The sequence below is a fragment of the Haplochromis burtoni genome, unplaced genomic scaffold, assembly GCF_018398535.1.
Source record: "Haplochromis burtoni strain Fernald_Lab_line unplaced genomic scaffold, NCSU_Asbu1 Contig_59, whole genome shotgun sequence".
Taxonomy (NCBI): domain Eukaryota; kingdom Metazoa; phylum Chordata; class Actinopteri; order Cichliformes; family Cichlidae; genus Haplochromis; species Haplochromis burtoni.
In genome coordinates, this window is record NW_024582420.1 from 989153 (window position 1) to 1013392 (window position 24240).

Sequence of the window (24240 nt, forward strand, 5' to 3'; positions counted from 1 at the left end):
GTGAAAGACGAGGCTGGTAAATAATTGATCCTCGTAATTAAACACTCCAGCCAGGGATGCTGGGGCTGATTGACGGCCAGATATTAGGCCCTTGTCTCGTAAGGTTGCAAGTTTAGTCTGAGGTTATCAGTGGCCAGAAGAGTCTTTCTCCCTCCCTGCCTCATTACTTTCATGAGTAGAACATTTCATAGTGGAGTGGTGGGTGGGGGTGTGGTGTGAAGACAGTCTGGGACTTCATTAGCCAAATGGGGTGCCTCAGTCTACAGAGCGCCAAATCGTTCAGCCTTGCTGAGCAGACAACCCCTTTGTGGGTGCCGCACCGCTCTGTCCTGTAGACATGTTTTCGTCCTTTCATCTTACACATTCTTCAGCCGCCGGTTCACTTTAACAACAATAAACAAACAAATAAAGAAGACTCTTTAGTGTGCCTCGCTGTTACAGCTTAACTAATGAAACCTTTCCCCTCCCAACTTCCAAAATCTAAGTGCTCTTTTTTTTCCAGTTTTGCTGCATCGCTTACAAAACTATCTTACAGTTTTTGGCACACTATGCTCCTGAATCTGAACACTCCCTTCGAAGTGAAAATTTTCCTAGTTGTTGGACCTTATTATTATTTGACTGGCTTTACCACGGTAAGACAATTTAAACTGCGCGTGTGCATGTATGTGTGGATACAAGTGGGTGAAGGGAAAGGGGAGAGGCAGAAGGTGTGTGAGAGAAATCTTCCAACAACTCACGCACACGTAACATCGCAGAACAGCAGCATAAATCGGAGGGGAGTGCTCTGCTACAACATCAATTCCTGAGTTGTATTTGCATATAGTTTTAATAACAATTATTGACACTGTATAACTCACACGAATCAAATATTGTTAAACTTGGCAAAAATACACTGGAAACCCTCCTTCATGTCGAATTGAAGCTATTATAGCAGGTTTTATTGCAATATTTACATTTGTTCCTGGTGTGTGAGTGTGGGTATGCAAATCAGATACATGCCCTGTGGACAGCTGGATTGAGATGACTCATTCCTGCAACACATCTTCATATGGTGTTTGTGTGAGGTCCAAGTACATTATCTGAATGGTCTTTCTTTTAAATATGTTCAGCCTGAATCTATAATCTATTATTATAGCTTGCCTTTGGTTAGCTCATTTATCTTTTCTTTGTTGACTGTGATTTTATTTTTTTTTTGAATCTGTCTTAAATGAAGTTGTTCCCGTCGTTTTTATTTTGTAAGGGCTTCAAAATGTGCAGACATAATTCCTGTAATTTGGACAAACTATTTTGAACCCTAAATGGGGTAATTCTACTCTTCACCTGAAAGCTGATAGTTAAGACAGTAGTTGTAGAATCCCCTCTGTTAGTATTATTAGCCTAGGTCATGTGGCCTATTCAAACTGAGGATGATTTAAATCAGCTTTCTTTGTGTTCTCCTTTACTGATCTTCCTCTGCATGTGTTCCTGCATTTAAATGAGCTTTATTAAACTACTGTTGTGCTTTTTCTGATAAAAGTCAGTTGCAGTGACCTTATCTGTGTAACTAACATTATCTATATTCCCACAGCATCCAGATGAAGTGCTGTTGTTCTCAGCTGGAGTGCTCCTACTCCTCGCAAACCCTGTTCGCTGACTAATTTGGCAGGAAAGACCATGTCCGCTCGACACTACATGACACTACAGACCTAAACCAGTAGCAGAGGTTTCCCACTTATGCTCACACAACTTCCCCGCCACATCTACCTCCACAGTTTTAAAAATACCTACTTAATGAACACAACAGCGAGCACATTTCAAATATTTGTAGGAAGGCATTTCTGAGGACTACTGCATCAGTTCGAACATCAAGTCCCACAAGTCTTGCCCTGTCCTCTTGACATTGGGCAACTTCTAAATTTAATGCTTTAGAGGCCAGTTATGCTTTCCCCTCACCTTTTGCTGATGTGTACCCGAAGGAAATGTATTTACACTGGCACCACAGCCAGTTGTAGTGAATCTCAGCATCCCTGTATTACAGATGGACCGATCCGATATTACGTATCGGTCCGATACTGACGTAAATTACTGGATCGGATATCGGAGAGAAATAAAAAATGTAATCCGATCCATTAAATATCAAAAAGCACCTCACAAAACTTGGGACATGGCGTAACTCGGCTCATAACCGTAGCACGTCGCAGCAGTATGCGTCACGTGATAGAGCGGCTGTGTGTATTTGTAGCCTCGCCAGCAAACCAGCATTTCATATCCGATGAAGTTATCCCAGAGAGAAGTAAAGCAAGTGTGTAAGTTCATCTCTGAATGTTTGTAAAGCATTCCCACGTTAAGCTTAACAACCGATATATGGAGCGACTGCCTCTTCTCTCTCCCTCCCTCTCCTGCTGCTACTTCAATCGTGAAACTGATCAATGATCAGCTGATCGACTTTTCTGTCGCGAGTCCATCTCTCTTGTTTGTTTATTGCCCTATTCGCGCCGGAAAGAGGAAACCAGCAGCTGAACAACAGCAGCACGTTTAAGCTTGATAATCTGTTGTTAGAATTTATTTAATATTACTTTCTACACCAGGATCTTTTTCTAGAGCTGACGGCTGGTAACTGTGCAGGGGCGGATCTAGCAAAGTTTAGCCAGGGGGGCCGATAGGGCATTAACTGGGAAAAGGGGGCACAAAGACATACTTTTCTTTCTTATTCTCATTTAAAATGTCTAGCTTTTAATAAATAATTATCCGAATCTTACACCCAAAGTTTTAATCTGATGTAAAATGTATAGAAGCCCATTACTGTATATAGTAACTGTTAAGTCTAATATACCCTAGTAAGCTATAGTACTTTTTCCTTTGGGAAGATACCATCTGTGCAGTCTGCACTTCTGTTGAAGAAAGATGTTGAATCTATTTAATTATTATTCAAAATAATTTATTTCTGGGCATTTTTTTCACACTGCATCAAATTAAAGTTGATTACGTCAATTAAGCATCATGAGGTGGGGGGTGGTTCCCTATTTTTTTTTTATTTATTTATTTTGCTGGGAGTTTTAGAACCCTATTAGTTAGGTTGCTTACTCTTTAAAATACCAGAATAGGGAGGATGGAGTAGGTTTAAGTTTATTAGATTGATCAGTTTTGCTGAACTATGAAATATTTTTTTTGTGCATACAGGTATAACAGAATAACTTTAGTGTTTGTTTTGTTTTTTAACTTGAGTATGAACTTAGTTAGTTTTATTGATTAAAAAATACACTATATCGGATTAATATCGGCATCGGCAGATATCCAAATTTATGATATTGGTATCGGACATAAAAAAGTGGTATCGTGCCATCTCTACCCTATATCAGCAGCATACACGTACCCTCTGGGCAGCTTATGGTTTGTGATGCTGACCACTACCCCCCAAAAGACTTACATGCCTCAGATTTAAAGCATCCATCCATTTTCTTAACTGCTTGTCCCGTTCAGGGTTGCGGGGGTGCTGGATCGTATCCTAGCTGTCACAGAACCAAAGGTGGGATACACCCTGGACTAACTTTGGGAGAAGAAACTCCATACACGCCCCAGTCAGCCAGTGGATTTGAACTCAGGACTTTCTTACTGTGCTAACCACTGCGCCACTGTTCTACCTTCTCTTTCTTTTCTTTTTACCTTGTTATTTCTTCACTAACCCAATGAGGTGGGGACAGGAACCCCAGTCTGCTTCTAGCTTTTGGTGTCACCCACTGGGCACATCACGCTCTGCGGAAAGGTGGGGAGTTTGACTGCAGCAGTACACCTGTCAAACTGTAATGCATGCATTATACGGCAAGCTCAGGGAGGACAGTAACCTCCCATGGGGCAGAAGGGCAAAAGCTCACCCAGAACTTTGGCCATTTATATCCATATGCTTAGACAGTTTGACCGTATAGACAGCAAAATAATTAAAATTTGTCAGGCGTGAAGTGTTATTACCATGATAGAGTGGTTTCAGATATCTGATTTGGATGAATCTGTAAAACAGTCACTAAAAATCGCCACAAAATAACCAGAAATGGAGATGAGATCAATACAGCAACATGTTATTGAGCATATTCATCCAGTTCACAAGACTAAGGTCGGAATGAGCCGGCATGTTGTTGAGCGTGTTGTCGCTACTTATTCGTTTAGGCTTAATGCACCCTCCCAAACAGAATAATGGTGAATTGATAATGAATTAATACAGATTGTCCAGTCACATGTGTTGTCACTTTTTCAGGGTAATGCATTGAAATGTGTTGTCACTTTTTAATAAGCACGGAAGGTACCAAACATTGGTGGACAGATTATAGTAGCAGTCGTGGAACGGCCCAGGGCAACTTTATCAAAAATCTGTGTGTTGCACTATGAAGCTTCCTTCTAAAGCTTTCCACCAAGCTACCTCCACTGCCCTCCTCCACCCTATTACCTAGTTCCTTTTATTTCATACATTGTCAACCCAGTCTTGAAACTACAGTAAGCATCTTCATAAACGCCTCTAGATGTCTTTTCCCTATTACCAAGCCTGCCACCATGTAGCCTTCATTTAGCTCAATTCTTCCTTGCACTCCCTAATGGACTTGGCCCTGTTCTTCTTTTGTCTTCCTTTAGTGCTAGGAAATTCACCTTCAGGAGAGAGAGCCATCTTTCCTGATGCTTCTTTACATTTTGTGAATATAGTTAAGATGATTTCACCCCCTCTTTTCAGTTCCACTCGTGTTTACTCTTGGGCTTTATGCAGTTTGCATTGTTTCCTTAGCACACTGCATTGACGGTGGTGTCACACTTAAGAAAAATCTTTCAGAGCAGGCACCAATGAAGCACATAATCATTTTGAATAGATCCAGGGCATCAGATTTGACCTTATTTCGCGTTTCCTGTCAAAACACAGATTTACAGTTTCTGTTTTTTATAGGGTTTTTTGTATTTACCATCCAGCAGAAGTTAGCAGTCTGTTCTTTGTATTTTAAATCAGACTGATATATAGTCTACAAATATTAAGGGCCAATACTGGCCTATCACATATACTGTAAATATATCAGCTTTAGCAGATAGCTTCGTTGCTATTATTAAAATTTAATCAGAAAAAGATGTTTGGAATGGTAAATGGTAAATGGCCTGCATTTGTATAGCGCTTTTCTAGTCCATAGGACCCCAAAGCGCTTTACACTACATTCAGTCATCCACCCATTCACACACACATTCACACACTGGCGATGGCAAGCTACATTGTAGCCACAGCTGCCCTGGGGCGCACTGACAGAGGCGAGGCTGCCGGATACAGGCGCCACCGGGCCCTCTGACCAGAATGTTTGTGCATGTGTGTTTGTATATCTTAGAAGACATTTTACTGCTTAACAATCAGTGTTTATGGGCAACATTCCCCAGAATCTAGGAGAATGACCTCTAAAGAAGCTTGTCAGAGTAGGATTGAAAACTGTTTCCATTTTCAGTTGAGTTGATTCTGACAAGAAAAAGAAGACATCTTTTTTTTTCAGCTCAGACTGCCAGTGTTTAGTCTCAGTGACAAATGTACAGATAGACTGACACACAAGGCGAGCACACTCAAAGGGAGGCGTGTTTCTGTCGATACTTTAGACCAGGGTTTGCCCCTCCTCTTCAGCCCACACTCAGTGATGATTTATATTACTTGTCATGGTTATCTTTCCACAACCTATTTATAGATGTTGTAGGTACCTAAATTTAGCCATAACATTGGCACTGTCTATTGCCATGGCTTTTTAGTTAATAATAGCCGATAATTTTTTGCTTACTCCAGTATCAATAACAGATTTGCTGCTGATACTAAAGGTACACAATACTCTGCTTTGTGATTTCTTGTCTAAAGTGCAGCACAATGGCAGTATCTTACATATAGACTTGGTATAGCTGGTATATCTCATTCACAGATTCTGTGACTGGTCTGATTTTTATGAAATTGGTTTACATATTTTTAGTATATGCAGGTAAGGATCTATAAGCTCATGCAATGATAGGATGTCTGTTCTCAATTCACAAGAACTGCTATTGCAAGAGGATTGGTCTGATTGCAATATTCACAAAATGGATGTAGCCCTCACCCATCTCTATATGAATACAATGATTAGGTTTATTTATTCCATTTTGTGCACAAAACCATTACAGTTACTATTTGGCGATCCTGATTTTGAAAACAGATTTTCCGTTTTCGTTTTAAAAAATAATCCCGTCCACACGTAAACGCAGAAATGAAGGAAAACGCTGCTAGGAACATGCCAAAGCAGCAGGTGGCGATATATTCCTAACCATGTAGAAATGTTGGCCAATCAGAAGTCTAGAAGCCTCGGTGGGAAATAGTAAACAAGGATGGGGCATAGAAGCAGAACTGAGTCGTATGTGTGAAGGGACAATAACTGTGTGTGTATGTGTAAGCATTTAAACACTGCAGAGAGTAGAATGAACAGTAACAGTATTGTAGAAATTCATTTCACCGAAACAATAACGTGGCGCACAGTGTGATGTCAAAAAATGCGCACACCTTTGACGCTGCGTTTTCTCCGTTTTTCTCGTCCACACGTAAATGCAAAAACTGAGTTTCCAAAAATATCCACCCTGGCCGGAGTTTTAAAAAAATCTCAGTTTTCAGTGACCGAAAACGCCGTTTACGTGTGGACGAAAGGTGCAAACGCATAGAAAAATCTGCGTTTTCAAAAATACCCGGGTACATGTGGACGTAGCCTAAATGTCTCCTGCATCACTGAGAGTGAATTCTCAATGCATTTGTGTTTTTGAATCACTTTTTGTTTAAGCTGTGTATTGGATCAAGGCTCAATTTTCAATCTGTTGTGATGACACCTATGTGTAAATACTAGAGGTGCAACGATACACAAAATTCACGGTTCGGTTCGGTTCAATACTTTGGTGTCACGGTTCGATATTTTTTCGATACAAAAAAAATGTTCATGCCTTTTTAATTTGTCATTTATTAAAATTATAAATATATATTTTAACTCAAAAGTACAGTTTTTAAATTTAATGTTGCTGAAACAACAAAGTAATAAAAAAAAATATATCTGATTGAGGAATCACTCATCTTTGGAAAAGAGAGTTTATTACAGAGAAATGGCTCTTTCCAAAATAAAAGCTATACTATACCGCTTCTTCTGGGCTATATTCTCAGCAGCATATTAAACATATCAGGTCCCCATAAGGAGAATCATGTGCTAACGGCTGTCTAAATGACTCGGGTAAAGTTTGTAGCATGCGTGCTTGTTGTTTTTGTCTGCTTCCACTTGTCTTTGCACTAGGATGATGTCGGGTAAATGTGCAGTCATATTCGTTGTGTTCCCACTAGTGCTGTCAGCGTTAATCTGTTAAATGACGTTAACGCCACAACACGGCAAATCTCCGTTAACGAGCTACCGCGGATCGCCCCGTGCGTGGGGCTGGACGGCCAACACGTTAACGAGCTAACTGCGCTAACACACTAGTTCCCACCCATGTAATTGAGCATTGCGTGGCACATCCAACATACTGTTTTACTTTAGTCCATGACGCGCTTACCTTCAGGGTCATACGTCACATGAAAACCAAAATAGTTCCAAACGCCAGATCTGAATGAGGGTGGGGGAGGTTCAATTTGCCATGTTGCAAGGAGAGCTTAACTTCTGTCTCGCTAGCTTGCCCTGCGCTCAGTGAATCTGCGTTCGACTACTCCGCCTAGGCTGCACTGTCGAGCGCAGATCCACTGAGCGCTCAACACAGACAGCATCGTCAGAAGGAAAGTTGATAAAATAAATTAAAAATTTTGTATTGTTCGATACATATGCGTACCGAACCGAAAGCACTGTATCGAACGGTTCAATATCGATATGAGTATCGTTGCATCCCTAGTAAATACACATGCTAAATTCTGATTTTTATGAGCACAGGGAAATGTTCGTCATCAGCAGATAGATATGGGTATAACTTATCTCCAGGATTTCTGAAGGTCTTTCAGAGTTTTTCGTTGGCTACCTTTTCACTCTTTCTGTTTTATCATTTTCAGAGGAGTGTTTTTTTTTGTTTTGTTTTTTTTGTTGTTTTTTGTTAAGCCACTTAACACTAACCTGTGAATCATTCAAGCATAGAAAACGTGCCTAACTCAAGTGATGAATCAATGTTGTGTCTACGCATAACAGACAACTTAGCAAAGACCAGTTTTAATTTGTGTCTTTAGGCACTTTCTTGCTGGTGACCTGTCTCAAAAAACAAAACAAAGAACAACAAAACCAAATGAAAAAACCCAATTTGTTCCCATTTCCTTAATTGAATCAAGGAAAAATGCCAAATACATCAGTTTGAAAGGCTTAAAATGTAGTATTTTTACACGTACATGATGATTCCTAAAGAGCTATTAGCTGAAAACCTGCCATATCTCAGCGTGTTGTGCAGTGTGTCTTTTAAAAAATGAAAAAAGTGGACAAGTAGAGGACAAACAAAGAAGTGGTAGACCTAAAAAACTACCTACAGCAGATGAAAAGTATCTGAAACTCATGATCTTAAGAAGCAGGAAAAAATCTGGAAAAGACCTAGCTGGACCTTCAAGTGATCCATCTGTAAAAGTAAAAAGAGTAGCTGTCAAGTCATTCCTAAAGCCTCCCCAGAGCCTGGACCTCATTACTGAAGCTTTTTGGGATCAAATTGAGAGAGAATGGAACAAAAGGCAGCTGACATCCAAAGATCTCAAACTTTCAAACAAACATTATATTTTCCTAGCGAAATATAAAGAAGTGAGAGGTGGCTCAAGAGTTTTGCACACTCATAAAATAAATGAATAGCAACAAAATTTGTTGATAAAACTGTGTAATTATATAGAGATATAGCCCTCTTGGATATTTAGATAACAGCTGAGTTGTGACAATGTGTTTTACACATTACAACCCTCTTGCCCCTCTTTTTTTCAACCCAAAACTGACCTGCCAGACTGTGAGAAGCTTTAATTTAATTATTATGAACACTCTCTCCCATAGCTACATGGCACCGAAGTAAGGCCATAGTCTGTGTAGACTGTAAGCCTGTTTTGTATGGAGCCTCTCTGCTAAGTGTGTAGAAGAATAAGTAGTTGGCTAGAGAATTAACAGTTTCTGTTAACTTAACTAATAGAAACACATCTCCTTATGTATGATTTTGCACTGTTTTACTGAAGTAATTTTTTAAACACTAGCTTGAGCTTGTTATGTTCAGTTTTGACCCACAATGTTGTTCTCACTAATTTGCATAAGACCTGCCATAAATTTAATGTAAAAATGAATCTTACCAGCTGAGAAAATGTTGCTCAGTAAATCTCCAACCTGCAGGGGAAAAAAAAACAAAACAGACAGTTTGGCTGGGGGTGAGGTGGGGGGTGGAGAGTGATGACTCATGCACGCAGTAGAGGTCCCTCCCTTTCCACTTTTTTCAGTGTCCAATCATTTTTTTCACAGCTGTCACTCACTGCCTCCAAATCAAATCCTCACAATGCCTTATGTACTTTATTTGCAAGGTCTAGAACATTTGAGGTAAGAAACAATGCAGCTCACATCATTTTATTACACAGATTGTAGCATGATAATATGATTGTCCTGAAATACACGTAATAGTCCTGTGAATCCTGGACATGTTGTTTATGTTGTGCCAACAAAATTTGACTCAAAAATCCATAAATAAATTTCCTTGTGCTTCAGGATGAAAGTTTAAATTGCTACTTCATAAACATAGACATGTATATATAAAACTATGTTTTGATTTGAAAAACACTGGGAAAAAAGCTATATTAATTTGCCATTTTTAAAATTTAATTGCTTTCAGATTACTTCTTCAAAACATAAGCAGCATATAACCCAACAGAGAGACTAATCGCTGCACCGGGTTGCCCACGTACAGTAAATATTGAGTTATTGTCTCATAGTTTGAGAGAAGATACAAGTGTCTGCTATCCCCATTTCTCCAGAGAGCTACCCAGCACAACTGTAGTGTAAGAGCCAGTCTCGGGACTCCTTGAAATGAGCGGATGCTTGACATGGGCTTTATGAGCTTTATGTAGAGGAGGACAGGGACTGGGGGTTTTCCTCTTTGCAGTCAAGTTTTTATTGAACATTTTAACAAATGTACATACAGAACAAAGGCAGACTCTGCATGAATTATGTGAAAGTAATAGTGAGGGGGAAAGAAGACCAAATAAAGTGGGAAGATTAAGAGATTGTGACAGGTTTTGGGAATGTTATGGTGTTTGACGAGGTGGGTAGAGTACTACAAGAACCTCCATAAATCGGCAGCTGTACACGAAGCTTTAAAACTACTCTAGTTAAAACCATTAATCCCAAAAGATGAGATCCAAAAAAGAAGCAACGTGATGTCAAAGTGACTGTGACCCTAAATAGTCGCGCTTAATCCCAGCTCTGCGCTCATGGCCTGCTGCAGTGCAGTTTTGGGTGATAACACCATCGGGTAATTAGGATTCTGCACACTGTTTCCAAATACATCCTCAGCCTCTCGGAGCCCTGCCTTCTATAAATGTACTAAATTATGCTTTCTTGACAGCAATTTTTGCCACCAGTTTAGTTTACCTGAACTAGGGGACGTTCCTGGTGGTCCCAGGATCAGCACCTTGGACAGCGATCATGACAAAGTTATGGAGACAATGTAAAATAAAATTTAAAAAAAAATTATATCCACATGGTTAGGAAGCACAAAGATCAATTAATACTCCTGAACCTTTACCACAACTGATCAGAATATTATTTTATTATCATCATGGAACTCAAGACACATAAAATCATATGAACCCTGGTTCCATTATTGGAATCGTAACGGGGAAAAAATTAAAAGTCATATGAATTAAAAAATAAATGTTATTAAGTTAATGTTATTCAGTAATATGACAATAAATTTCTCAAATACTTAAGTGACACAGACCTGTCGTTGACCATCTGACAACCACCAGTTGCCAGGGAAAAGTGTGCATTCTCTGACCGGTTGTGAGTGGTTGTTGATGGTAGCTTGATGTCGCAGTGAACATCTAGAGACCAGTCAGTGACCCCTCCTGGTAACTACCAGGCACTAGAGGAAGGTTTGTATTCCATGAACTGCTGGCGAGTGGTTGCTAGAGGTGGTCACTAGAATGAACTTGGTGACAAAGAGATAAATGCACCAAAAACCTTGTAATGGCTTTGTTCGCTATCAGGTTTCCACAGTCATTAGAGTCATTATAGAAGACATGAACTTGTCTGCAAACACTTGCCAACTGCTTGCCAAGTGGTACTGAAACTTGAGTGTGATACAAACCAGAAGGTGTGCCTTACCACTGCTACCAACACTTTTCAGAAAGTGCAAATTTTACTTTGAAGGTGAATGCTTTCCATTTCTGCCTTTCCAAAGGCAGAAATATTTGTGTTGTTAGTTTCTGTTGCACTTTTTCAAGTTTCACTACAGCTTGGAGAGTAAATGCCAAGTATTTGCCGAAAGTCAGCGTCTTCCTTGCCAATAACTGGTGACCACAGAAACATCGCAAGGTTTTCAGTGAAGGTATCCTCTTTGTGACCTGTTTCCCCTGGTGACATCAAGTAACTTATGTCAACCACTCACCAACTGGCTGGGAAGCACACATTTGCTGGGGGTCTACGGCTTTGTGACTGAGACATACGTTATGTAGTGGTTTCTTCCAAAAAAAAAACATGGTTTTGCTTGTGTCTTATAAAATCTAATAAATTATTCTTTTGTTTTGTTTTTGATTTTTTTTTTTTTGTTATACATTTGCAGGATGTTTGCAGGATGTTTCCAGGAGTTGCCCCTTTCTGTTTTTTTCCAAGAAGGTTCTGACAGTTTGTCAATTCTAATTTGATTTGTGACAGTTTTATCTCCTTTTCAATTTTGTCCTGCGAACTTATTTTTTGACTGGCAAATTAGCCACATAATCATTTGGTGTGTTTAGCTTTGACTTTAATGATGATTGATCTGTTACAGTAAATGTAGAGATGGTTTATTTGGTGAAGGAAAGCTGCAGGGACACCCATAATTTTTGAGTACACTGCTGCCATGAACTAATTAAATTGTTAATTAAATGAAATATTCACTTTATTTAATTTTTATTACATATAGACTTTCAATTTTTTGAAGTCTTATATTGGATGGGAATTTTCTGTTCCTGGCAGTTGTGCTGTAGTTGATGGAAAATTTGAGATTATTGTGTGATTTTTCTCTTTACATGTCTAAAGAACTGCTGCTTCTGTTGGTTTGTAAACTTTGAAATTTGAGAGTATTATTGGTCTAGAGATTTTTTGCGAGGGCACTTTTCTAGAAGTACAGATCAGTGTTATTCTTCTTGACTTTATCAGCCCACCAGCTTCACTCTCCTCCTCGGAATGATTATCCCATTTTAAGTAAGCATACATTACTATTAGGAGGCAACTGGTCTATTGTTTACATCAGCTTCGTCTTTGTATTTGACTGCATTTTATTGTATATTACAGTGTGCAGTGTGTTGCTCTATGTGTCCAACTCAAAGATGTGAGTGTAAAAACTGCAAGAATAATGTTAAACTTAATAAATATATTGTATTCTGTGTTTATCAAAATATTTTATATTGATAAATATAGTGCATTTGGAAAGTATTCACAGTGCTTCAGTTGTTCCACATTTTGTCATGTTGCAAAGTTAATTAAATTCACGGCCTTTGCCATAAGAATTGTGCTCAGGTGCATGACAGGATTGTATCGAGGTACAGATATGGAGAAGAGTAGAGACATACTTTTGTAGATGGGAGTTTGGAAAGTTTGGATCCACCGGTTATCGTCCTAGATGTGGTTGCCTGGCCAATCTGAGCCATTGTGATAGAAGGGTCTTAGTCAGGGAGTCTGACAGAGCTCCGGTGTTGGTCATTGCAGAGAGGAGAACCTTCCAAAAGAACAACAATACTGTACTACTCCAGCAATCAGGCCTGTATGGTAGAGTGGCCAGATAGATGCCAGTGCTCAGTAAAAGGCAAGGCAAGCTATTCGAAGTACTTTAGAAGCGAAAGGAGACAAACGCATTAAAATGAGAAAACAGCACATGACAGCTTGGTTACCAAAACTCTCTGGTCTGATGAAACACAGAACTCTTTGGCCTGAATGTCAAGTGTCATGTCTTGAGGAAACCAGGCACCACGCATCACCTGTCCAATATCATTCCTACAGTGTAGCATGGTGGTGACAGCATCGTGCTGTGGGTTTTTTGGCAACAGAAACTGGGAGTCAGGATTGAAGAAAAGATGCAGCAACATAAAGAGACATCCTCCATGATAACCTCCTCCAGAGTTCTCTGGACCTCTGACTGAGGCAAAGGTTCATCTTCCAACAGCACACAGGCAAGATAACAAAGGGACCACTCTATGAATATGCTTAAGTGGCTCAGCCGGATCCCAGACTTGAACCCGATTGAACATCTCTAGAGATCTGAAAATGGCTTGACACTCCCCATCCAATGTGATGGAGCTTTAGAGGTTCTGCAAAAAAGAATGGGAGAAACTGCCCAAAAATAGGTGTGCCAAGTAGGGCTGGGCCATATTATACCGTTCACGGTAATACCGGTATAATGTTAGGCAACGATAGGAAAATGAAATATCGCGATAGAATGGGAGTAAAACGCGCATGCGCAGTGCCTTTGTTTTCATGCACATGGCCGATTGTTGAGTGAAACAGATGAACCAGAATTGGTTTGTAAAAATGGTGCAACTTCCGTGATGTGGAACTGGTTTGGTGTTTGTCCGTCAGATACACAACAAAGCACATTTTTTTGCAGAACATGCAAGCGGCCGTCGTTATTGTCGTATTTGTCGGACTAAGATGCTCTTAAATCTGGGAGTAATCTGGGTCCTAAACTCTGCATGCTTCAGGTCAAACAACACTGCAGCATCACTTAGAGTTAAAAACTGTCTAAATTCTTTCATCTTTAATAAAACGATCAGCATTGCTGCTTTACCAGGTGTAACTATAAAGTTTAACTTCCAGGCATCCATGAAAACAAAAGTTATTACATTTAACGGAGTTAGAAGTTAGCAGGAAGCTAGCGGAAGTTAGCTCGCTAGTTTCGCTAGTTACCTAAGCATGATATTGCATGTTCTGACTGAGAGATTTCTGAAAAAATCAAACGTACAGCTCTGCTATCACTTCCAACATAAATGAAGACAGGAAACTAAACAGCAGTGACGTTTGTAGGGTTACTGAAGTTGGGCTAGCTGGTATATAATGATGTGCTACGTGATCGCTAGCGACACAGCTATGTTAGCATAACATAAACAGTGAAGCTGGAGGACGAACACTAACACTTTTCCACTTATAAAAGTTAACGTGAAGGTTCCTCATGGTTAGAGACAAATGCAATCGCATGGCAGGATGCTGTAAACGGACCAAACTTCAGTCAGGAGAACAACTGAGATAATCCATCCACAATACGAGGTTAGTCATTAATATACTGCAACAACATGGGAATAGAGCAGCTGCCAGAGAATTCAACATTAATGAATCAATGGTACAGAAGTGGAGGAAGCAAGAAGAATGAGTTTAATAAAGTTTGATTTATCTGACTGCTTTGTTTCGCTTAATGTGCCTTATAATCCCGTGCACCTTATGGTCCGAAAAATACGTACTGCACACTGCAGTTTAATGTTGCAAAGCACCTCTTTTTAACTTCAGTGGATATTATACATGGTTATGCTCAGGATATGTCAGCCCATTTCTACTGGAAATGCCTTTTGGTTAAACTTTCAGCAAGGAATTTGCATTTGCACTGTTACATTTTTATAAAGCTTTAATGTACATAAAAACCAGCTTCTTGTTTAAGTGAAAATAAATGGAAGGTTGTCTTTTTGCGCTAGTAATGTTGTGGAGTTGTATTTTGTCTCGCATCAATTATATCGTCAGTTATATCGTTAATCGCAAATTTTCAAATATATATCGTGATAAATATTTTTGGCCATATCGCCCTGCTCTAGTGCCAAGCTTGTAGCATCATACTTAAAAAATACTTGAGGCTGTAATTGCAGCCAAACACAGTACTGAGCAAAGACTGTATGTATGTACAAACACTTATGTACAGGTTATATTTTTAATTTTTAAATTTTTAATAAATTTGCAAGAATCTCAAGCAAACCTTATTAACTTTGCCACTGTGTGGTATTGGGTGTATAATCTTGAGGTGAAAAATGAATTGAATCCATTTTAGAATAAGAATGTAACATGACAAAGTGTGGAATAAGTGAAGCGCTATGAATACTTTCCAGAGTCAATGTATCATGGATTTCATTTTTCTCTACAGATTCCGTAAATAAGCTGCTGCGTGTTCATGGCTTTATGAACATTAATGGCAGTTTTCCAGCCTTACAGCAAGGTGACATAAGGAAGAACATAAAGCCACTTAACCATCCAGGGACAGATTGTGCCTAAAATTTGCTATATATGGTGAGGGGAGACACTATGACAAACAGACTAGCCAGCTTCCTGAAATTGTTTAGATAGTTTTCCAGTATGTCCTCTGCCTTGTGCTGCACTAACAACTACACACATTTGTAGACCAATAGCCATGCCCTGTAGCAGCTATTCCAAAAAAGGGATGTCTATAAAAAAAAAAAAAAAAAAATTGGCTTAAAAAACAACCCAAGAATGTTGTTTTATTAATGTCTTAGTTGGCAACTTTCCCAAGAAAGAAAGAATTTGACAAAAGTCCAACATTTATCATGTGAAGCTATTTTTTCAGACTTTATTTATGTTAAAACTCTGATAGTGGGTTTTGACTCAGTTATCTTCACTTTGAGTATACATGGCTGACACTGAATGCTACAGCACATGCACTGTGTCTGTGCAGTGCAGGGTAATGCTAATCTCTGATACTGTGTGACTCTTCATCTCTTCTTTTTCCCAGTAACATTTGTCCCAGGGGAATATCTTTGAGTTGATGTTGCAACTTCTGCACAAATCTTTTCAGCGGTATTTTGTTATTGATTGGATCCAGATTGGTGCTGAGGAAACAAAAGTAGAATGGTGACAGTTATGAAAATGTAATAAACATTCTTTTTATTAGTGCTTTTTTTCCCATTTATGGGTTTGTTTTATAATTTGAGTCAATAATAATAATATTGATTGAGTATATTCAGATAATATACTCACCAACCACTTCAATAAGTACACTGTACTAGTACTCGGTTGCGCCCTCTTTTTCTTGTAGAACTGCCTTAATTCTTTGTGCATAGATTGAACAGGGAAACTTTGCTCAGAGACTTTACTTCACATTGACATGGCAGCATCACACAGTTGCTACAGATTTGATGCAAATCTTCTGCTCAACCACATCCCACAGGTGCTCTGTTGGACTTAGATCTAATGTCTGTGGAGGCCATTTGAGTACAGGAAACCAGCTTGAGATGATTTGAGCTTTGCGCTATCCTGCTAGAAGCAGCAATCAGACACTATGGTCCTAATGGAATGGACATAGTCAGCAGCAATACTCAGTTGGACTGTGATGTATTTTTTATGTTCAGTCGGTATTAACACGACCAAAGTGTGCCATGAAAATATGTCCCACACCATTACACCACCAGCCTGAATCACTGATACAAAGGTGGATATATTAATGACCTTCCTTGTCATGTTGTTTACACTAAATTCTACCATCTTAATCTGGCTGCAGAAATTGACTCATCAGACCAGGTAATGTTTTTTCCAATCTTCTATTGTCCAGTTTTGATGAGCCAGGACAAATCAGTAGCATCGATTTTCTGTTGTTAGCTTGCAGGACCTGATGTGGTCTTCTGCTGTTGTAGCCATGGGTTTGATGTTTGTGTACTCAGAGATGTTCTTCTGCATACCTAGTTTGTAATAAGCAGTTCTTTACCGTTGCCTTTCTATCAGCTCAAAGCAGACTGACCATTCTCCTAGATAGAGGTGTATCTAATCAAATAGCAAATGAGTGTATTTAAAAACACACCATGTAGTCATTTTGGAATTTAGAATAGTCATAATGGTCACAATAAGATATGTCTCTTAAATGTCTCTTAAATGTAAATGAGAAGTACTTTAGTACTTCTACATGCTCTTCACCTTGTTAGTCATTTTCTATTATTTGTATACTATCTAGACATTTACAAATGATGACATTAGGATAAGTAGAATTCATTGTTTCAGGACTATCAGCAAGATTTAATGGAGATAATCTGTTTATTCATTTTGACGTTTAACTTTGGGCAGAAGTGGACCACAGGAAGACCGAGGGTTTGGCCAATAGATTAGACCAGACCAGGTTTGAACAGCTGTGCATAAAGGTCATCCATTAAGGATCCAATTTCTCTCACATTTTTAGATGCTAGATGTAAGCAAGGGAATGGAGCAAACAGAACTGTAATAGTTTATATTTTAGCTTTTAATCCTTTAAAAGTAAGAGCAAAACCGAAACCTCATGCCACTGGAATAGCGTCATGATTTAATTTCCTTGCCTGAGTTTTGACAAAGTTTGTCCCCTGCTGTGCCACTTTTTTTTCTCCTTTCTTTACAAAATTCCCATCATTAATTTGTGTTTCTGAAAAGGATACTTAACCTTGCATAGGCACTTCTGAAAAAGTCTGGCCTTCTTGATGTCTTCTAAGTGCCTCTAACATGATTTGCTCATTCTCAGGCTATAAATGACCTACAAACTTGAGACGGGTGTTATTGTTGGCAGATGAACTACTGCTGTTTTTGCGTGCATAGACGTGTCTTGTCTTAACTAGCTCAAATACCTCCTCGAGCATATTTATTTAAACTTGTGCCAAAAGAGGGCAAGCGGTGCTGAATAGATGAGGAATGAAAGTATTTGTTGTAACTTTGCAGCATTCCTTTAACAAAAGAGAGATTAGTTCAACATACGCAGAGGCAGGAGACGTCTGGCAAAGAGTTTTGTCAACAGTTTTGTGCTTCCCTATCACTTGTTCATTCTCACCCGCTCACTCATTCACCCACACTTTAAAAAAATATATATATATATTTTTTTTTTTTACTCACTCTCTGTCCACTTGTCATATGTTAAGTCCACTTTAAGTTTAGGTAGGTGAGTCATGTATGTGTGTCAGACATGAGTGATCACCATCAAGATAATCTCATGTCTGCTTTCACTGGCCATCTGTGTTGGACACATTTGCCTCCTACCTGGTGAAGTTAAAGTCAAAACGTGTGTGGAAGCAGTAATGAAACAGACAGTTTGAGGCTGTGCTGCGGAGGTTCGGGCGTGAGATACAGTTGGAACATAGCAGTGAGATTTTATGTCCAGTCAAGTTCACATTGGCCAGATGTGTAGCTATCGGACTATTCTCTACAGCCACCAAATCCCGCATTATTACCTGATTATATCAGGGTTTCCACACGAATCATTCTGTGCTCTCATCCTGCAAACCTGCTAAAACTGGGCACACTTGTGTCTCGCCATGAACTTTGCGTGACAGAGAAAGAAATGCAAACCGGCTACCTCCACTCTTGCCATGGCAACGGACGAGACAAGAAAAGCGATCCTGTACCTGTGTATCTGTCTCCCAAATGGTCTGTGTGTTAGTGTAACAAGATCTGAAAAAACTCCCCTCAATGACATTTTAGATCCCCCACTGTAACTGACCTGGGCTGGGGAGTCACAAGTAGGATTTAGGTGAGTACTCAGGCTTCTCTCAGGTTCCTGTTTGTCTTTTCCTAATGAATTCAGCCATAAGAAAGCTTCAGATGAGGCCCATTTTTTCCGTATGGCCAGGATATCATATACTGGTGTACGAGCAGTTTTTTGTTTGCTTGATGCAAAAGCTTTATTTTTTAGATATGTATGTAAAATATCTCTCTTTGATTTGACATATGAACTGATGAAGCATTTGTCATTTTACTTTGAGAAAAAAAGTGCTCATTAAAAATGCTGTGGGATGACTGCTGAGGTGTCCTGCATTATAGCACCTTGCTGCTTCACTGTTGGACTGCACCACTCGGCCACTCCTAACTCTCCTGTTCCCTCTGCTGGGAAAGGCAGATATTGCACACTCCAGACGAAGTACGAAACGCAGACTTGGAGTAAGTAATTTTGTTTTAAAGATCATTCTTTGCATTGCATTACCGAGAATCACCTGCGTCTTGCTCTGGTTTGATTCCAGTCTGCCGCATTCTCTGCAAAAGGCATGGCCTAGGTGAAAGCCTTGCTGAAAACCCCTCGGTATAAAATATTGTGAATGAGTCATTCCCAAGTTTGGTGTTAATCATCATTTCAAACGCCAAACCTATTATCACCAAATCTTTTCAAGAAGTTCTTGTGTCCATCTGGTGGCAGAAGTAGCAGGTTTGCTTTTCTTTTTTTTTTTTTTAAAGGGAGGGAGGAGGTTTTTTTCCCCTTCTTTCTTTTTTGCAGCAGCATTCAGGTCGTTTGAAAAAGCTTGTTATCCTCCAGCATAGGAACCAGATTTTTAGTTTACCTTGTAAATGACCTTGTAAACATAAGGCTTCCTTTTTTTCCCCTTTGGACATGCACTCAATTTTTAGGTTACTTTATTTGGTTTGTGCATGCGTGTGTTTGTGCGTGTGTGTGAAGGAGGCGAAACTTTCGCTGAACCTTGTACAGATGGAGTGTCTGTGCTTGGTGCAGTAGTTATTCAAACAAGAATTAATACTCAGCATTTGCACTTCCAGCTAACTGCCTCTAAGAATATTGAGCATCAGCTGTCTGTCTGTCATTTGAACTGGTGAAATAGATCAGCGTTACCTTTGTTCTTTTGGCCACAGCTCCCTCAAAATGTGACAAAAGATTGTTGTGACAAGTGCCTCACCCTCCAGCAGAGGACCAGTTTGTCTCCCGTTTGCTTGTGTCGACTGTTTGATAAAAGCCAGCCTACTTTTGCTGTTTGTGTTTCTGTTTTCGTTTTCCTTTTTTGTATTGAATAGCACAACAGGCAAGTTCATTATGCGTGTGACTCATCCCACTAGCCCACACCCCCTCCCCATCTGCTGCTGTGCGCTGGAAAGGAGAGGGAACCGCCATTGATCACTTCTTCCCTCACACATGCAAGCACACACCCCACCTTCAACGTCACTATCGATCGACATGTTTAATGTTTTTGTGGGAAATAGCTGGCATTTCCTTTTTGTGTCCTTTTACATCTGTTCCCGACCATTTGCTGACATTATAATAAATCACGGAGCAGACATGTAGAAGATGAAAAGTAAAAGATAATCTAGCGAATTATTCAGACAGTCTCAGACCATTCAGACTGATTGAACATGCTGTGATTTCTTTTTTCCTTTTTTTGTAGCAGGCTCAGTCAAGAATATATAAGGAAAAATGTCTGGATAGGAAAACTTTTCTTTTTTTTTTTGCATGTCTTATTCAGTTGTTACAGCTGGTAACAGCAAAGACCCCGCAGAATGGTCGATAAGCGTTACATATATCCTGCGTAAAACATTTCCTGACTGCCCCGCTCTCAATACTTGATTAATAAAATAAAAAAAACACTGACATCCACATATGAGATTATTTTGAAGTCGATGATTAATATTTTTAACAAACGTTCAAACACATTTTCCCTTCGTTTGTCTTCTCTTACAGTGCTTTAAAAAAAAGTAAAATAGAATAAGAGGTGGTTTATGGAGCAAACAGAAACTTGTGTGCTAAAAAACTGAGAAACATCACAATGAAATCAAGGCAATAGTTTTTTTCACTTTCTCATCTTTCTGACTCGGTCTTTCTTTACATCAAGAACTGAAAGACACTGTTCATCGATGAAACAGTTTGCAGGTAGTGTATGGTGACTTCACAGCAGTTCTGGCCTGCCAAAAGGTCCAATCTGGTCCCCAGGCTGGCTCTGAAAAGTGTGAAAATTGCAGAAAGGAGGGTATAAGTTGTTAAGAATGGAAGACATTATGAGATTGGTTGTCTGAACTGTTAATTTAATCCGAGTCAGAGTTCTGAATCATCCTCACTTTTACAGTCTTCCTACTGACAAAGAAGTTTTTCATACCACACCAAAGAAAGGTGGTTAAACCACTGTGTCCTGCTGATGCATTATAGCACATATTGTTGAAACTGCACCTAATTTTGTTAAAACAGCGCATACTGTAAAGGAGTGGTGGAGATCGAATCGGCCTCCGTGCAGCCCGTGAACTGAGTTTGACTCTTCTGGTTTACAGGGATTCCTGCAGCCTTATTACTATAGTGCTTCCCTGCTGCACTTGAAACAAAGAGCGCACTAACAGCGATTGAGCTGACTGTTAAGGCCATGACTTCACAACTAAATTGATGATGAGACACGATCCATTAGGGCCTGTCTGATGGTGTCTTGTACATGCATGCTGAGCACTAGTGTGCGTGTGCGTGTGCGTGTGTATGACACAATTATTGTCTATCAGCAGAACACTGCAATATCAAGGGAAAAGAAAGCAAAGAGGTTTATAAGTTAAAAAAAAGGCTGAGGTAAAGATCTCTTTAGGACAGACAAAACAGTGAGTAACCCTTTTAACTGGAAACTGCGGGCTGAATGTGTCTATAGCTTCTGAAATGATGATGCATGTCAAGTTTGCTTCACCACTGATAAACAGTACATATATGGTCTTTATTTAATCAGGTAATCTCTTGAATTGGATTGATAAGAAGGTTGGTAGAGATGAGAAAGATTCCTATGGGAGCGACTTGGGAGTGTTCTCTTCATCAAGGCGGTTGTATGATGAAAGAGTCTGTTGTGTGAGGATTAAGGTCATGTGCATTAACATAATAACAGCACTTCCATTAATTTTGGTTCAGTTACCTTGAATTACGGGATTTGGTGAAGTGTTTATATTTGTTTTCAGGCATTTCTGTCACTGCAGGTATCAAGTCAAATGTGTTAGAGCTTCTCAAAAAAGTTCTTACATTATAATTTAGGCTCTAAGGCTAACATGAATACATTTGCATTAGCACATCGTCACATCCAGTTTATTAGAGCTTTGTTGCTGAAAACAACTGCCTCCTGCTGTTTAAAATGACTCTGATTTCCTGCAGGGCGAGTGAACTAAAGTTCAGCGAAGTTTTGAGCCGTCAAAGTAAAACAGTGGACTAAAGATGCTGTGGACTAAAAGCAGTCTGTAAAACCGATTGAAACTACAAAGTCAGGTGATAATTCTGTGTGAATTTGGGACTAAAAGCAAAAGAATAGCTATTGGTTTCAGTGAAACAGACACCTTATATGACTTAAGTAACATTTATATTTATTAATTAGCATATATATTATATTTATATATTTATATAAAATGTATGCATTATGCAGTCCAGATCTTCATCTGGAAGTTCTGGATTAGCATCCATCCATCCATCCATTTCTGGGTCAGCTGCCATGGTGTGAGAGGCGGGGTACACCCTGGACTGGTCACCAGTCTGGCACAGGACAGACAACCATCCACGCTCACATTCACATCAAGAGCCCAAAGTGAACAAATGCAGACGGAGTGAGAGCATGCAGACTTCACTAGAGGTGGGAATCACCATACATCCCACGATACGATATTATCACAATACTTAACGCACGATACGATATTATTGCAATTTTTAAAAATATTTTGCGATATTCAGATTCTGTACATAAAGGTAAACTTTATCAATATTCATTTTATCTAATATCAAAGTCTCACACTCAGTCTTTCTCTCATTTCAGTCAGTTTTATTGTTGACAAACTGAACGGTTTGTATTACAGTTTAGTCCAACTTAACTGAATGCAACCATCTGGTACAATTATAGCTATTCTGAACTATGCAATTTATGAAAACTATGCAGCCCATTCAGCAACTGAAGAACTTGAAAGTAAATTAAAACAAAATATAATTTTACATTACATAAAAAAGTTTTAAGCTTAATTAAAATAAAACATGTCTTAGATTAAAAGAAGTAAACTGTCATGTTTATTGCTGCCAAAAAACAAGTTAAACACATTTGGACAGTGAAGGAATGCCAGGATTCTTGCTCAGAAAAAGGATCAACATGCTCTGAGCACAAAAACCTTTTTTGTAACAAAATATCGATTTCTGCTGTCCCTGTATCGATACATTATTAGCAAACAAAATATCACGATACTACATAGTATCGATTTTTTCCCCCACCCCTAGACTTCACACAGAAAGGTCCTAGCCTTGATTCAAACCCAGGAGTTTCTTAATGTGAGGTGACAGTGCTAACCGCCACGTTCATAATGATTAAACTTCTAATAAAAGCTCCACTAAGTTTACCAGAAATTGTCAATCAATCCCAGTTTACACAGCGTTATTGCCACAGGCTAAAGACTGTGCTAAAGAAAAATTTTGCCTGCTGACTGGCTAGGTTGTCCTCCCAGGCTTGTTGGTGCACTGAGTGTGGGTTCCCTGTCACAGCCAAGAAAGTTGCAGAATAAGGTTTGGGGGAAAATATTGTATTGTTTATTTGTAATGTATACATGACGAACTGTTCAATAAGCTACATTTTTCAGACATAGTTTGGAGAGATATTTGCCGACATTAAGGTTAAGATATGGTAAAATATTGGGCACTCTGTCTCGGTTTTTGGCCAGCTTTTGCCCTTTAGTTTGAGACATTTTGAAATTACATTTATTTCATTATGATCAGGAGGTACTTTGGTACTTATAGGCCTTTATAATTGTGGCTTTAAAATAAGGGTTGGGCGACTGGACGAATATATCCACTATCTACGATAGGCTGAGCCTTTCGCCGATTGTTTTTAGAAGAGCGATTTATTTATTTGCCCATGAGTATGTTTGCTAATAATGTTGGTTGAATCTAAGAGAAGCAATCAATGGAAAAAAATAATAGGGCTGTTTAATGGCACCCTCTTCCATCTGCAAACAAATGCACCCTCCTCAGAGTGCGCCCAAATGCAGCGATTCATTTACTCAAATTCATAACAGAAAGAAAGAAAGGCAGTAGCCTATGTTAAAAAACAACAACATTTTATTTAAATAAAAAAAAAAACAACACAATGGTGGGAAGGGAAACAAACAGCAACTGCCTTCTTAAATAAATAAATAAATGAAGAATCCGAAAAGTAGCTATATTAATACTGAAACAAACAAGAAAAGAAGGTAAAATATTCCCTCCAAACAAAATGTATAAATTCTAAATGCGCAAATCCACGCATGATTACATTGCTCCACCCATTAAAAAGTCTGCGCCTGCACATGTATATTGCCTTTATCGTCATTTATTGGACTGACGATTGTCGGTTGGAAAACTTTTACATATCGCCCAACCTTACTTTGAAACAAGTCCAGGTAT

At 39.1% G+C, this 24240-nt stretch overlaps 1 protein-coding gene across 4 annotated transcripts in view; it reads left to right on the forward strand.

The window, feature by feature from the left end:
* mettl15 (methyltransferase like 15) overlaps window positions 1-24240 on the forward strand; it is a 63447-nt gene that overhangs the window by 9104 nt on the left and 30103 nt on the right. The window contains exons 1-2 of one of the 4 annotated variants that reach the window (XM_042221014.1): window positions 14870-22095; window positions 22250-22453. The exons of 1 other annotated variant lie outside the window; for it this stretch is intronic. In XM_042221014.1, the coding sequence (XP_042076948.1) occupies window positions 22436-22453 (18 nt within the window). In that variant the 5' untranslated portion in view covers window positions 14870-22095; window positions 22250-22435. Of the gene's footprint in view, window positions 1-14869; window positions 22454-24240 lie in introns of those variants that run through there. 2 more of the 4 variants (XM_042221015.1, XM_042221013.1) reach the window with 2 other exon arrangements.